This window comes from Desmodus rotundus, chromosome 11 (assembly GCF_022682495.2).
Source record: "Desmodus rotundus isolate HL8 chromosome 11, HLdesRot8A.1, whole genome shotgun sequence".
In the NCBI taxonomy this organism is placed as follows: domain Eukaryota; kingdom Metazoa; phylum Chordata; class Mammalia; order Chiroptera; family Phyllostomidae; genus Desmodus; species Desmodus rotundus.
Genome location: NC_071397.1, coordinates 75,708,255 through 75,723,662, shown reverse-complemented (window position 1 = coordinate 75,723,662; position 15,408 = coordinate 75,708,255). Strand labels below are relative to the sequence as shown.

Genomic DNA, 15,408 nt, shown 5'->3' with positions numbered 1-15,408 from the left:
TGTCTCTTAAATTAGCCCAATATGAGAGAGGCACAACAATAGATACCTCACCTCTTTCATTGTGTATTTTTGTTACTATAAATAATACTCTGTGTGCTGAATTCTTGCACAGAGTTAAGAAAAATAGGCCGCCCAAAGAATAGTTTAGCGGTCCGTACCTTTTTCTAAACCAATCTGGAGTAGCACTCTCCTGCAAAATCTCCACATGCTATGCTGCAAAACTATTTTCAACACAGATAAGCAAGACATTAAAATCCCTTTGTGAGGTGGGAAGTTAGAAAGTTGCTTTTATAAATTACTTGAGTACACAGTGCCTTAGGTCAATAGGGCGGCGTTTTAGCTTTCCCATTTCTTCCCTTTTCCCTAATTTTCTATGTTGCCATTCGCAGTAAGGAATAAACTGTCCGAGTAAATAAATTTACCCAGACTTACAAAACTGAGCAAGACTTCTAACTTGCTTCCTTTGGCAGTTGTCTGACAATAAACGTAAACTCCTAGGTCATCAGGCCAGCATCCTTTTCTGGAAAAAGCCTAATCTTGGTAAATTGTTCATTTTTTTCATTGTCAGTCAGGTCTAGTACTGTTTTCCTAGTACTGTGTTTTATGACTGGATTTTGGACCATCTTAAAAACCCTTGTTTACATGTTTGCGCAGAGGGGATATAATGAGATCCGTGAAGTCAAGCAGTTCCATTTCACCGGCTGGCCTGACCACGGAGTGCCCTACCACGCTACGGGGCTCCTTTCCTTCATCCGGCGAGTGAAGTTCTCCAACCCTCCCAGCGCTGGCCCCATCGTTGTGCATTGCAGGTGAGTGATGGCCCAAATGGCGATGACTGTGTACAGCCAGCTCTTTTAAAGTATAAGCATAAGGCTTTTAAGCACAAACTAATGCATGTGTACAAAATTCCAGCTTGCGTGTATTGCAGATTAGGTAAAACAGCAATAAAATAAAAGTTAGCCATAAGGAGGATATAAAATAGGGACTTCAGAAATAAGTACGTTCATCCTAATGTGTATAGTGTTGTCCACAACTGTGAGTGCAGAAACTACTTTTCAGTGGCAACATCTGTGTTTTGGGTTTTTTTTTTTTTATTATTATTGCTTTTGCAAATCCCATATTTTATGGAATGGTATGTTGAAGTAGAGATTTCTTGCCAATCTAGTAAATTTCCAATAGAATCCCAGCTTTTAAAACTAAATTTGAGACATAGAGAGTTACTGAATGGTCTAAATTACAAGAATTTGTGCTATAAAACAGCTATTTAAGATTTTTTTTAAAAAAACATCTATCAGAGGACCTTGAAAACTACATCAGTGAGATCCAGTAAATACATGCCAGAAAAACGTGAACAGTGTATCCAGACTTTCTTCTGATTAGAAGCTTCTCTTAAAATAAGCATTCAGAGATACTAAAAGCAAATTACATGGCTTCATTTTGAGACATGAACAAAAAGATATATACTAAATCTGAAAGTCTTTTCCTAAATGCTACATACAGTTCTCATATACTAACTCCTCCAAGCCACATAATAGTTTATACTTAAGCATATTTTGTTTCTTTCTGAAATCCAACCTATTCAGAATTTAAATGACCATGTATAAAAGAAGGAAAAAACCACAGAGAATGAAATAAAAGTAAGTCATCTCATAAGAATCAGATACTACATACCCTGAAAAAAAAATCTTAATTCAATCTTACTCAAGAAATCTGATGTACTCTTCAATTACTTTCCTGTCTCAAACCCTGGGAACAGTGATTGAGAGACAATAGCAAAAAAAAAAAAAAAAAAAAAAAAAAAAAAGGAGAGAGAGAAAGAAAAGGGGGAAAAAAGAAAGAGACATTCACAATATCTTTCAGTTAAATTTCTTAAAGAACAGTGAGTTTAAGAGAAGTGACTGGACAGTACAGAAATAGTGAATAATCTTTCTAGTCATTTAGAAAATGAGATAAATAGGTTTTCAATTCAGGGTTGGCTTATCATAGAGGTTTATTTTCCTATGAATTGTGTGCTTAAGAAGTGCTCCAAGATTCTTAGATACTCTCTTGAAACTGAAGTGTCGTTTTCTACTTAGACTCCGGTATCTCTGAATTTATGGAAACAAGGTAGCAGACTACAGAGGGAATATCCCCTCCAGGAATCCCAACTATATCTTGTTTCCTCCACTGACTTCTATACATAGTATTGGAGAAGGTATCCTAAGGGGTAAAATCACCAACAGTATATTATGAGTCAAATAATTAATTGAATGCCTATGCCTAACAATTCATTTTCATTTTTTACTTCAGATTTCCATTTAAAATGTTCTCTCTACTATTGGTCTCCTCCCCACTGATAACCACTATTTTCCCCCACCCTCCTCATGAGAATTTCTCCTGCATTGTGGCTTCTCAGATTTCCCATTTAAAGGCTTTGGAGTTAATGTTCTTTACCTTGGTGCTTACAAGAGCCTGTTTGACTAAGAGAGCCAGCAGTCTACATTTCACCAGAGGACCCCCAACTACCTGAGGGTTAAAGTCCATATTTGTGGGTTAAATGTTAAAGCATGAGTCCACTCCTTGATCAGTTATAATTCTATGAATATAAAATTATGTGTATTTGATTTGTACAAAATGAAGACTATGTAAGAGCTACAGAATTTGAACATGTATACATTACTTTCAATATAATGTGGTTTATAAAAATAATTTTTATTTATAAAGTTGTATCATCTAATTTGGAACTCTTATTTCAGTCTTCAATTTATACCAAACTATATACTCCACTGGAAGTATTTTTTGCATATTAATAAGTGTTTACAGAATATGTACATATTATCCTTGTGCTTTGTTAAATTAATTCAATCCCACATGTCTGAAAGCCAGAAGGATCTTTATATCAGATTGCAGACAGGATTCCCGCAATTCTCTCGTTTAATTTCCTTCAGTGCTGGGGCTGGACGCACCGGCTGCTACATCGTGATTGATATCATGCTGGATATGGCTGAAAGGGAGGGCGTGGTTGACATCTACAACTGTGTCAAAGCCTTAAGATCCCGTCGTATCAATATGGTCCAGACAGAGGTACGTGTTGGTTGTTGATTCACCTCTAGTGGGTTTTGCTTTTAGCCTTTTATAACATTTTTCAAACAGATCAATGTTTTTTACATAGAATCAGTATTAGCTCATCAAACTAACATTGGTATGTTTAATATTGGTATGTTTATTCATATTTCCTTATGGAGAAAAATTCTCTGTATTCTCTACCTTTGCTGACAAATAAATTTTATTAAAATGGTATGAAAATTTCCTTTTTCTTTCTTTTGATAGGAACAGTACATATTTATTCATGATGCCATTTTAGAAGCCTGCTTATGTGGAGAAACTGCCATACCTGTCTGTGAATTTAAAGCTGCGTATTTTGATATGATTAGAATAGATTCCCAGACTAACTCTTCACATCTCAAAGATGAATTCCAGGTATTTGTTATTTCTAGGGCCTCTTTTATGAGCAACTTATTTTGGCTTGTTCTGGGCAATATTAATTCTTCTAAGGAAGGTCTTTCAGGTCAAATTTATAACCTTTGACCCAATTTTAAGTATAATATAATGACCGTCTCTTTCATTGTACATATTATGGACTCACTTTTGTATTAATGAGCTCATATCCGCTATATCATGAAGGGCAAATGTGTTCAGAATCAGGGAAGAGAATGGGGGAAAGGTATTATAAAAGTCAATTTTAGTGGTGATTTGTGTATTTTTACAACCCTTTTTTAAAATTCAGTCTAATGCGTTTTGGCCTTCTGCGTCAGTCAACATATGAGATCAAGCACGTAAGTAATAATAGCTGAAGTTGGTGATAAACACGTTCTACATGAAGTTTAGTAATAATTAGTAATAACAGCTGAAGTTTGTGCTAAACGTTGTTTCTAAAAATATCCTAAATGTTTATACTTCCTTAAAACAACCATGAAGTTGTGCCACAATGATGTGACAATGGAGTCAGAGGCACCTCTAGAAACTTAACCCTTTGACCCTTTACCCAGAGCTCTTGCCGGCATACCACAGCCTGTCTTTACGAATGGCATGCCAGCCACCCTCACAAATGACACTTTCCAGCTCTGATGATGGGCGCTCATCACGGGACACTCTGATTGCATTTTGCAGGTAGTTGTGTTGCGTAGCGTCGCTTTTCCTTTTAAGAAGAGGCACAGTGTACAGTACATGTATTTTTTCTTTGTCACTCTTACAAAGAAAAAGTGTCACTAGCTTCAACTACAAAGTCTATCAGCCTGTCAAATAGTGGCAAGTACCATCGCCTTATGCAAATCCTTCCCTTGGCCTCCTAAATACTTGATGAATCTGTGTTGTGCTGTTACATGGGTCGCTGTCTTTGAACCTGGGTTCCCCTTTTCTTTTTAGACCTTGAATTCGGTCACCCCTCGACTACAAGCTGAAGACTGCAGTATAGCCTGCCTGCCAAGGAACCATGATAAGAATCGCTTCATGGACATGCTGCCACCTGACAGATGTCTGCCTTTTTTAATTACGATTGATGGGGAGAGCAGTAACTACATCAATGCTGCTCTTATGGATGTAAGACACCGCTTTCTTTGTCAGTATAAAGTGTCACGAAAAGCTGCATAGTGCAATGAAAATGAGCGCTGGCTAGCGTTCTGTCCAAGGAAATTACAATGGCCTATAAAGGAAAATTGGAAATGTTCAATGAAATATAAAATTTTGACAATGATTTTGAGTTTCCCCTCTAGGGATTCTTAGGAATTATAAGCTTTAGGCTTTATTGTAAATTTGGAACTTGATTGTCAATTATTATATTCTGAACAGAAAATATCTTCAGGTGAGAGTTTTTATCTTAATTATTTTCAGAAAAGAAAATCATGTTATCTACTTTAAATACAGTTCAGAAGGAATTTTAAAAATCACAGAATGCTGTATCTTTCTGAATTTGTATTAATTAGGGAAAATTTTATCTCTGACATTTACTGTTCTAATAATGTAGAACTGACTTGTTCTGTTGTCCCTTAGTTAATAGATACTGTGTATAAGTAACTAGAGAAGACGTGGAACATACCATGTTAATACATCTATCATAAAGAAAGAACTGACTTGCCCCACACCACTCTTCATAAGCTGTAGATGGAAAAGCATGCGCTTAGCATGTTAACATCCCATAGACAGAACAACATGGAAAGAGAGAGAGTTTTAAACTGTGGCTTTAGCCACCTTGCTTTGGTTACCTTGGGAAGAAGCAAGAAGGCTGTCGAAGTTCAGAAGCTTTTTAAGCAGTTTTGTCACCTTCTTTTGTAAACATTTCTAGTTTTTGCTTTTGGCCTTTGGAACCATAGCAAGGAGAAATTAGAAGTCAGAGATCATTCCTTTATGACTAATAATGAAGATTTCTAAGTTGTTGCTCCTATCGTGTCCTTCAAAATTAGCTTCCAGAAAACCCACTCTACTTATAGGACTAGTCTCTTAGCCAGTTAACTTTGTTTTTGTTTAGTCTGCAGAGCAGGCTCTCCTAAAGGCAAGCTCCAGTGGGAAGATCCTATCCTGGCTGTGACCACCAGAGTTTTGCCCACCTATTAATTATTTAACTGAAATCACATTGGATTCTCATTGAACCATTTCTTCTCCTTTAGTTGTCTGGAAAGGCAAATATACTAAGTACAGAGATAAAATATTCAAGACCTTTCAATTCTGAGTCTAGATTTGAAATGAAAAAAAGGATGTGTGAAAAGGGAAGAAGGAAAGCTGTTGATGCCTCTCAGTTTTGTCTTCAGCATCTCTGAAATTTTTCTTGATTTCCAGGTTGTTTTCTAGTTAATTTGAAGATTGAACCTTGTACTCTCCCTGGTTCTACTCTGTGCTTAATTCCCTGTGAGTCAACAGATATATTTCATAGTGGACACTGCCCTGTGGAGTTAGTGGTGTAGATGGGGCTTCAGAAAAGTAAGGTTTGATTTAGCTTACAGGAGCAGGGTACATTGGCCAACACTGCCTCCTGCCATCCCCATCATTAGTGTTATACCTGCGAAGGATTAGGAGGTGAGGCCAAGGACTCTGTGATTTAAGTCTTAGGTGTGCTCCTGTACATAAGGGGGAGAGAAATAGGAAATCTTTGACGTCTTCCCTATCCTCTTCCTCATCCATCTCCCCTCACCTCTGACTCAAAAAGATGAGCAAATAGCTATCAGCATCTTGGACTTACCTTCCTATGGAGCAGACATTTCATTGAAAGGAAAGCTTGCTGCTTTCTTCTGCTCCTTTCTCATGAGACTTCATGCTTTCTTAGGAGGCACTCACTCCAGCTGCAGGTGCAGCTCTGTAAAACATTGAGGTCATTTAGAAGCAGCCAGGGGAATAACCATCTACTCACATTTACCCTCAAGTCCTCCATGGAGTGAAATGCCATGGTTGGCAGCATTGCCCAAATAGTAGTGGGATCCATGAATCTGGAGGATCGGTTTCTACACTGATGTTAAGACACTTAGAGGACTTAAAGAGTAGTGTGATACAAATGAGTTAGGGGATCACCGACAATTTTTATCAGTGTTGAGGAAATCTATCTCAGGTAACTACCTAGTTAGTTATTTTACAACTCATGAGTTTAAGTTATTAAGTGTATACATTTAAGTTATTAAGGAATATATTATGTTATGAAATAACTTCAGTCAGTATGTATATACATTTCTATCTCTGTAGAACATCAGTCTGTAGAACCCTAGAGATCCAGGCTGGATGAGCATTGTCTTTATTGGCCCCTCCTTTGAGCCCTAAAAGAGATACTGCCTTGTGTCCCAGTGAAGGGTCACTTGGCAAACTAGGGCCCATTTCCTCTTAGGTGGAGCAAAGGAGTGCACTGGTTTTACCCTGTGGTACTTGAAAAACCTTAAATGATTAAAATTATTGTCATTCTTATTGATATACATTAAAAATGCCCAGAAAACTAAGAGAACTGGATTATCTATAAGATGTCCAAAATGTGCCTATCATGTCCAGATAATGTAAGAGCACATGATTCCGAAGCATATGTGGATTTTCTTCTTTGGAGTGGAGGAGAGCCAAGCAGTTACGTGTACTACAGGTTGACAGATGGTTGATTGAGAGGTACCTACATACACACACCCCAGACGCCTTACCTTCAGCCTTTCAGGCTAATTCATTACCTTTGGAAAACTGAAACAGCCTGATAGGCACCTCATGGAGGATCTTAACCTCAAGAAGTTCTTTAGCTTCTTCTTCTCTATTTTTCTGTTTGCTTTTCTCAATAAAATAAAACTTAAATTCCTTACTTGATTTGCTGTTTAGACATCAAAGTCTTACCATCAGACAGCTAATGACTAGTTCTAGTATATTCAGATCTGTTGTTCAGATCTGTTATTCCATTGCCTTGTAGAACAATCTGGCTCCATTTCCATGTGAAGCTGTTACATTTTACAGGTTCTACATTGAAGTGCATTGAATCTGCTTATACAATGATCCTGCATTTTAAGGTCTTATGTTTTCCCATCTACATTGTTTCTTCACAGAGCTACAGGCAACCAGCTGCTTTCATCGTCACACAATACCCTCTGCCAAACACTGTGAAGGACTTCTGGAGATTAGTGTATGACTATGGCTGTACTTCCATTGTGATGTTGAATGAAGTCGACTTGTCCCAGGTCAGTGGCTATGGGTTGCCTTTGTGTATGTATCTATAACTTAATAGCATAGTAATACAATGCTTTATACCACCCTATTTAGAAAAAAATCACACTTTTTTCTTTCAAAACACTCATCCTCTAGGGCTGCCCTCAGTACTGGCCAGAAGAAGGGATGCTGCGATACGGCCCCATTCAAGTGGAATGCATGTCATGTTCAATGGATTGTGATGTAATAAACCGGATTTTTAGGATATGCAATCTAACAAGAGTAAGTCATTGTTTAATTATTCTAATTGAGTTGATCCAGAACAGGTGGATCATAACCATGATGGGGTATAATTCCATTCAGACAACATGGAGAGTAGAATTAGTAAACATTACATAATCAGTCCCCAAAATAGTAATCATCTTATACCTTAGCACTAGAACGAAAAGCAGTATAAAAACAGGAAAGAAAAAATCCTGGAAGCTACTGTTTTCTGGTCTATTATAGACTAAAGTATTGCATCTGAAAGTCTAGATTCAGATGCACTGGATTAATTGAGTTTGATTAGTCTACCTGGCTCCTGAGCACATGTAGACATATCTGCAGGTTGACTGCACATTTTATCAGTATTGACACCCAGCTCAGAGAAGGCACGCAGTTAAAATAATAATAATATAATAATAATAATGCCAAGCAGGTTTCCCTCTGAAGGAAAGGCTATGTTAGTAGAAGCCATTTTAGAAGGATGCATGTCAAGTGATTCCAGTCCTGTGTGTAGGGAAGAGCCCCAGGCGTGAAGAAGGCAAATCACGGGCATCACTGATTGATTCTCCTCCCACCTCCCTCTGTGTCTTTCTAAATGTCCCGACTCCTCCCTCTGCCCAGATCTATGGATAGAACCAGAGCTCTGCCACTGCGCCCTTTCCCAAGAATGAAGTAGCAGCTTTCCCTGACTATTCATGGACTTTGAGGGGGGGAAATGTCTGGGGTCTCTCCTTAAAAAAAAAGTATCAATAAAAACTGTTTAGATTATATAACCAAATAACAGACATGATTTGAAAATAAAACATAGTAACTTCCATTAAATGTCTCTCCTTTTTTTAAAGAAAAATCTCCCTATTGTTCAGAGCGGCAGCCCTATCTATGTCTATTATATTAATTGTGTGATTAGGATGATCATATCTCAATGTTTTTCATCTCATAATGGCTGTATGTGTTTCTGTTTAATAAGTCTATATGTATATAACTATAAACAGAGGATCAAATCCTATCCAATTCTATTACTCATTTTCATGGAGAAAAAGACAAATTGAATCATGTCACAATATTCATGGATATCTTAGATATAAATTTAAATGAAATCTCATTATATCTGCCCATCTGTTACATTATGGTTCTAGTAATGTTTTAGCTGGAAACCATAGCTGCTAAACTAAGAAAGTAATACTTGTCTGTTAATTGAGCTGTTTATATGAAAAATATTCCAGGAACAAGAACTGAAATCGGTGTTGCATTTTTTGTCGGCATATTTGTTTGCTTATTCTTCAATATTTGGTGTTCTAGGTCTTAACAGTGCAGGATTATTTTTCTGTTTTCTATCTCATTATTTAATGTCATTCACTTCATCAAAAATTTAGTATATGCACCAACAAGAAGTTGGTTGTTACACTAGGTAGGTCCTAGTTCTACCAAAAGATGCATGAGCTCTCCTTGCCTGTCAGAGGTTCAGATCTGATGCTTTATGATATGGCTTACTCATGAATTGCATAGTCTTCCTTCACATTTTGATTTGAGGGTTTAAGGTTTTGATTCACTCATTCAGCAAAACCCACTCATTCAATGGTGTTGATTGGTAAAGACTTCTTGCTTTTTAGTTCAATTTCTAGCCCCTACTTACAGAAAAATACTTTTTCCACCCACAGCCACAGGAAGGTTATCTGATGGTACAACAGTTCCAGTATCTGGGATGGGCTTCTCATCGAGAAGTGCCTGGCTCTAAACGGTCATTTTTGAAGCTGATACTGCAGGTGGAAAAATGGCAGGAGGAATGCGAGGAAGGGGAAGGCCGCACCATCATCCACTGCCTGTGAGTACCGAAGGGGCTGGCCGGCCTGGGAGCCTCAGCGCTCCTGCCTGCCTTAGCCTTCCCCTTCTCCATGCTAAAGAGTACCCGGCTCATCACATCTCACACAGCTCCAGAGATCTTCCTGTGTCATAATCCCATAATTAACTACTAACTAACTTTAATTTTCATGTTTTTAAAAATTGATTATTACATAGTTTTTATATAATTTTAAATAAACTCTTGAACTCTGGACCACTTTTCTGATTTACACAGTTTGGAAATCTGTCACAGTCTCAGAGAATCTAGGTTGGCAAACTATGCCTGTAGCATATCCGTAAGCATAAGCTACTGAGTTAACACCTTCCTCAAGTGTCCTTCCCCTTGGCCCTGTACACATACAGGCACACCTCTGAAGCAAAATTAAGACACAAATGAAAAAAATTTTCAAAGATCATGTTTCATTTTCCAAACATATATCTTTGTGTGACCTATAGTCCCCACAAGCTTTGACCTAAAATGCCTTTGCTTTCCTCGGCTTTAGAAATGGTGGCGGGCGAAGTGGCATGTTCTGTGCTATCGGCATTGTTGTGGAAATGGTGAAACGGCAGAACGTCGTCGATGTGTTCCACGCGGTCAAGACACTGAGGAACAGTAAGCCCAACATGGTGGAAGCCCCGGTGAGTTAGTCTTGCAGACAGAAGGGAGCGTAGGGGTTAGTCAGGCATTTCCCTACTTGTGATTGGGTTCCATGCACGCCTAGGGAGTGAGAGGTGCCAGTCTGTCCTTGTGGGAACTTTTCTCTGTAATTGATGAAGCACTGAGCAGCCCTTCTACCCAAAGAAACTTAATCACGTATCACATAAGCTGACAATAATAAAGAAGGCTACTTTCATTAAATTTGGAAGATGTATAGGAATTTGTTTTTCTATTATGGATATAAACATTTGCTAAAATAAAGTTTGGTAAGTGGTTCTATAATAAGAATAAATTTGCTCTCTAGGTATTATTCTTGTTTATTTTTAATTCCTTAAAGTATATTGAGTTTACTGATAAAACTAATCTGAGGGATATACATCAGGACTTTAGATACCAATATTTTTAAAGGGCAGCTGCAATTTTATAATTCTTTACTTCTGGTCAAAGTATAAATTTTTAACCTGTCATCATTGACAATTTTCAGCTTTTACCAATTAGAGACTGTAGTTTGTATGATGCTACCTGACTTTACCAGAGCTCATAAAGTCAGAAGGTAACTTACAAAGTCAGAGCAGATGTGTGTGTGGGGGGGGGGGGGGGGAGGAGTGTATCTGGGTGAAGCTGTATGAAGAGTGAGAAAGCAAGCTAGACTTCTCTAGCACATTTCACTTCTCAGGAGGGGTGTCTGTGGGTTGCACATATGTGCATGGTGGGATAGAGTCAGGAGCACCTGTCTAGTTTATGTTCACAGAAAAGTAAACCAGAAAAACCAAGGCATGACTGTTGCTTGCCCTACATCATCAAGATTATCAGATAACCAAAATGAGCAATTCAATAAACCTTTAAGCATTTTTACCACTTCCTGCTCTTGGATTGTTCACACAAGGGGTGCATCGCTTCCTGCAACTAAATCTGAAGAGTTACATTCATACTCTTTCACTTTCAAGAGTGATAACAGAATTTTTCACCCTCTGCAAGTGCTCCAACCCCTTCTGCTCCACAGCATTCCTTCGGTGACTACCGTTGTCCAGACAAGGCATGGTGGCTTTGACTGGGCTGTTGCTGGCAATGGAGAAAGGGGGATGGATTGAGGAATTTTTGAGGTGGAACTCTCAGGTTCTTTTAAAAGCAAACGGGTAGTGGTTATGTCTTTAAGCTCTTTGCAGTCTGAAGATTTCTTCATGTAAACTCTGCCTCTATCTCTCTGACCAGGTCTTAAAATCATTAATGAGGTTACTTCTGACCTCAGAATTCAAATTTTACCTCCAAATTTCACTTTGATTTTCCACCATTACTTTAAGAAAATAATTCTGTGGTTAAACTCTGCCATTCTAAAATCTTCCAAAAAGTTACAATTTACTTTTAATTCCTGTCCAGTGAATCATGACAAAACCCCCCACCCTCTGATTTTTGTTTCATCGCGGGTAACAATTAGTTTAATGTGCTGTTGACTTGTACTGACCAGTTTGGTAAGGACATTTAGAGTGTAAAACAAATTGCTGGAGACTGATTAAAAGACGTAACTGCTTTCAAGCACTTTTTGTTTCTTCAGACGCACTTGCCACAGTAGTAGGCTAATGTAAATCACATCTGCTGGACAATTCAGGTAGGGTCGATACAGACCTCTTGGGGAACGTTTCTATCACCCTAGTTTATTGCTGGAGGCACCTGAAAGCTAGCTTTAGAAAGAATATGAGTTTTGCGTTATTCTCCATTTCAGCCTGAATTTATCTGCTTGGATTGAATTGGGAAGTTTTTAATGAGTTACATGTTGTAAGTCATAATTAGTAATACAATCTCTGAATTTTTTCAAATTCTGAATAAGCAACACATAGGTGGACTTAGAGGAAAGGCAGTTTAAACTCAATTTTTTTTTATTGCTCACAAAATTATCTTAAATATATCAAGGCAACAGAAATAAGTTTTCAAATGTAAATAAGCTCAAAAAATTTTAAGAACCACTAATCAATGTCAAAAATTTACTTGAATGCCCTGATAGACCAAAAACTGTCAAAAATTAAGAATTTGAAATTGTAAAGTGGCAGTTTGAAATGACTGGCTTCTTTTTTTCTCTAAGGGAAATGTCTAAAATGTGGAGAAGAATATTTGCATGTATTCACTGTAGCATTCTTTTATAGTAGGAGAAAATAAATGCAATCTAATAGACAAACAATCCACCTGTTAGACTTTTATATAGGATTAAATGATGTGTTAACATGGGAAAAAGTTACCTAGTGTTACTACACAAAAGACAATATATATAAAATTATATCCTCATATATGTTTGTAAGTATATTTGTTCTAAAGTAATTATTATTTCAATGACGCATTAAAAAGGACTAAAGCAAAACTAAGGCAGTATATTAACCATTTTATTTTCTGATGATAGAAATATAGAAAATCTGCTTAGGAATCTTTATATTTTTCTATATTGGAAAAACTCTCATGATCAGGTGTTACTATTATAATCAACTTTAAAAATAATGGGGGGGGTTTATTTGATAGAAACTATAAGGCAAAGACAACATATCTTTTTATTTCATCTGTTTTTCTTAAACAGCAGCCATTACACTGGAATGTAAAATATGTATTCCCAGATACTCAACTTGTATATAGAAAAAATGATTTGTCATTCTTCAACAACCTAAATTGTTTGCTGAGTATTCAGGGAGCGGCTGTTATGCACCGTGAGTCTCTTTGTTCTTAACTTTGCCCAACTCTTTTGTGTTAACATCTTTCAGGAGCAGTACCGTTTCTGCTACGATGTAGCCTTGGAGTACCTGGAATCGTCTTAGTAGGGTGAGACTTCAGCATCCAGACAAACACCTGTTCATCTGTTGAGCCAGCAGCTGTTGTACCTGTTACACCTGTGCAGAAAGATTTTAATGTGGGGGGTGGGTGACTTTTACATTCGAGAGGTAAAAGTATTTTTCTTATGAAGTTGTGTATCTTAATAAAAAGGACTCAATTAATTTCTATTACTGTATGAAAGCATCGACATTTCGTGCCACATCTACTATATTTAATAAGAACCAGATTCAAATGAGAGCTTATCAGTGTTTGTACCGTGAATATGCAGCCTTTTCTCTCCTGGTTTTGGTAGAGCAGCCACCACATGTTGCATGAATTAATACTTCCTATGTGGTGTTTTTCTCCCTTTTTTAGACAAAAGATGTTAAATCTTTAAAGAAAGAAGAAAGAAAAGCTGTGCAAATTCATAGTAAAGTTCATTTTTATATGTTTCAAGTGTAGCAGATCTCTATATAAATATATAAATATATATAACTGGCTTATTTTCTTTTAATGTGCAATGATGGCTGGATCATTTAAAGTTCTTTTTAGGAAAAAAAAACATAAGCCAAAGACTCAAGTGTAAATATGTCTATATGGAGAAAGCACATTATATTTATTGGTTACTGACATTCCTTTTTTGATGGCTAAAATAACTACCACCATGCTATCACTTTTTTTTCTGAAGCTTTTTCTTTCACTAAAATTCAGTGTAAACGATTTTTGTAGATTATTTTTTGTATGTTTTAGTGGTAGAGGATAAACTTCTTATTCATAAACCAAGAAGCAATGTTCTTTATAGTGATCCTCTTGTGAACATGATTGTGAATTAAATTTATGTAAAACACCTTGGCAATTGGGTCTTTTAATATAGGACCAAATTACAACATTTTGCTGAAAAGGTATAATTTTTCACAATTTCATTAGGTAAATAAATAATGGGTTGGTGATAACATATGAGAGTCGAACACATTCAAAATCCTTTCTGGTAGCCTGCGCAGCGTAGAACACAGCCTTTAAGCATCATTTAAATGTTAAAGGACTTGATCTTTTCAGCCTATGGCCAAGCAGAAAACAAAATAGCAGCATTTATGCTTTCAGGGTCAAGTTTTAGCAAACTATAAACTGTCAAGGTGATACAATGTTTCTTTTGATGTTTACATGCACAAGCTTTGGGTCTGACCGTAGAAAGTGTGAACAAATTAATGCCAGATTCCTGTTTTGTGCAGCGTCACAAGATTCTCGAGGGAGCCTTCGTAAATGTGGTCTTGTTCACGTGCTCCATGGAGCTGTAACTAAACATCATCAGCTTGCAGTAGCCTCTTTCTAGACTGCCAGTACATGACATGGTGCTTACAAAGATCTAATTAAAGTAAGAGTGAAATAAAGTTTTTGTAATTACATCAGGTATTGTTTGCACATCATTTTCTCCTCATTTCCATGCCTGCACTCCCAATTAAATACCCTACTCTCGATGATAAAAGTAGACCACAAAAACTCTATTAGGAGTAAAACTAATCTCTAAGCACCAATTTCTTTCATTTTGGTTTTTAAAATTGAATTTCAAAAAGTCCATATGAGTGGAGAGAAAAAGGCCAGGGTATTGACATCCATTGTTTTTTGAGTTTCTATGCTTACATGTCAATATTCTTTTATATAGTATATATTTTCTCATTTCTTTCTTGTAACAAACTTGACAAATAGTAATTATCATCTCTATTTTACCAATGAAGTTGAAAATGAGAACATGAGTGATTTGTCAGCTGATTCAGATCTGAGTCTGGTTTAGCAGCATCCTCTCCCACTAACCAACACCGCTTCCCTATTGCGTGACAACAAAAATTGGCACTTCATTCTTATTTTTCCTCATTAATTGATCTCATAAAGTATTAACTGTTATGGCATCTTCAAAATCCACTTGCTTTTTTACTTTATTAGAACATTTGTGACTTTTACTGGTACTAATTTAGATGAAGAGACTTCTTCTCTTCCTGGGAAGACTAAGTTCCATGTAAACATGATGCATTTAACAAAATAACTGCAGACGTACCCAAGACTGTTGTACCCAGTGGCACTAATCCTGTGGAGGATTCTGCTTTCCTGCATGACCCTGATTTCATTTCTACTCACATCATTGCACCCACACACCACCAAAATCACCATGAATACCACTGTTCACAAAGCTCAGAGGTCCACGTGGCCTCCAAACTCCAAGCAAAGAACAA

The 15,408-nt window shown here is 37.0% G+C and overlaps 1 protein-coding gene across 4 annotated transcripts in view; it reads left to right on the top strand.

Moving 5' to 3' along the window:
• Positions 1 to 14,584, top strand: part of PTPRK (protein tyrosine phosphatase receptor type K) — a 478,561-nt gene extending 463,977 nt beyond the window's left edge. For all 4 annotated transcript variants that reach the window (XM_053913630.2, XM_053913631.2, XM_053913632.2 and 1 more), the window contains 9 exons: positions 655 to 809; positions 2,928 to 3,063; positions 3,310 to 3,459; positions 4,405 to 4,578; positions 7,533 to 7,664; positions 7,789 to 7,914; positions 9,555 to 9,718; positions 10,239 to 10,374; positions 13,135 to 14,584. In XM_053913630.2, the coding sequence (XP_053769605.1) occupies positions 655 to 809; positions 2,928 to 3,063; positions 3,310 to 3,459; positions 4,405 to 4,578; positions 7,533 to 7,664; positions 7,789 to 7,914; positions 9,555 to 9,718; positions 10,239 to 10,374; positions 13,135 to 13,188 (1,227 nt within the window). In that variant the 3' untranslated portion in view covers positions 13,189 to 14,584. The remainder of the gene's footprint in view (positions 1 to 654; positions 810 to 2,927; positions 3,064 to 3,309; positions 3,460 to 4,404; positions 4,579 to 7,532; positions 7,665 to 7,788; positions 7,915 to 9,554; positions 9,719 to 10,238; positions 10,375 to 13,134) is intronic.
• The last annotated feature ends 824 nt before the right edge of the window (positions 14,585 to 15,408 follow it).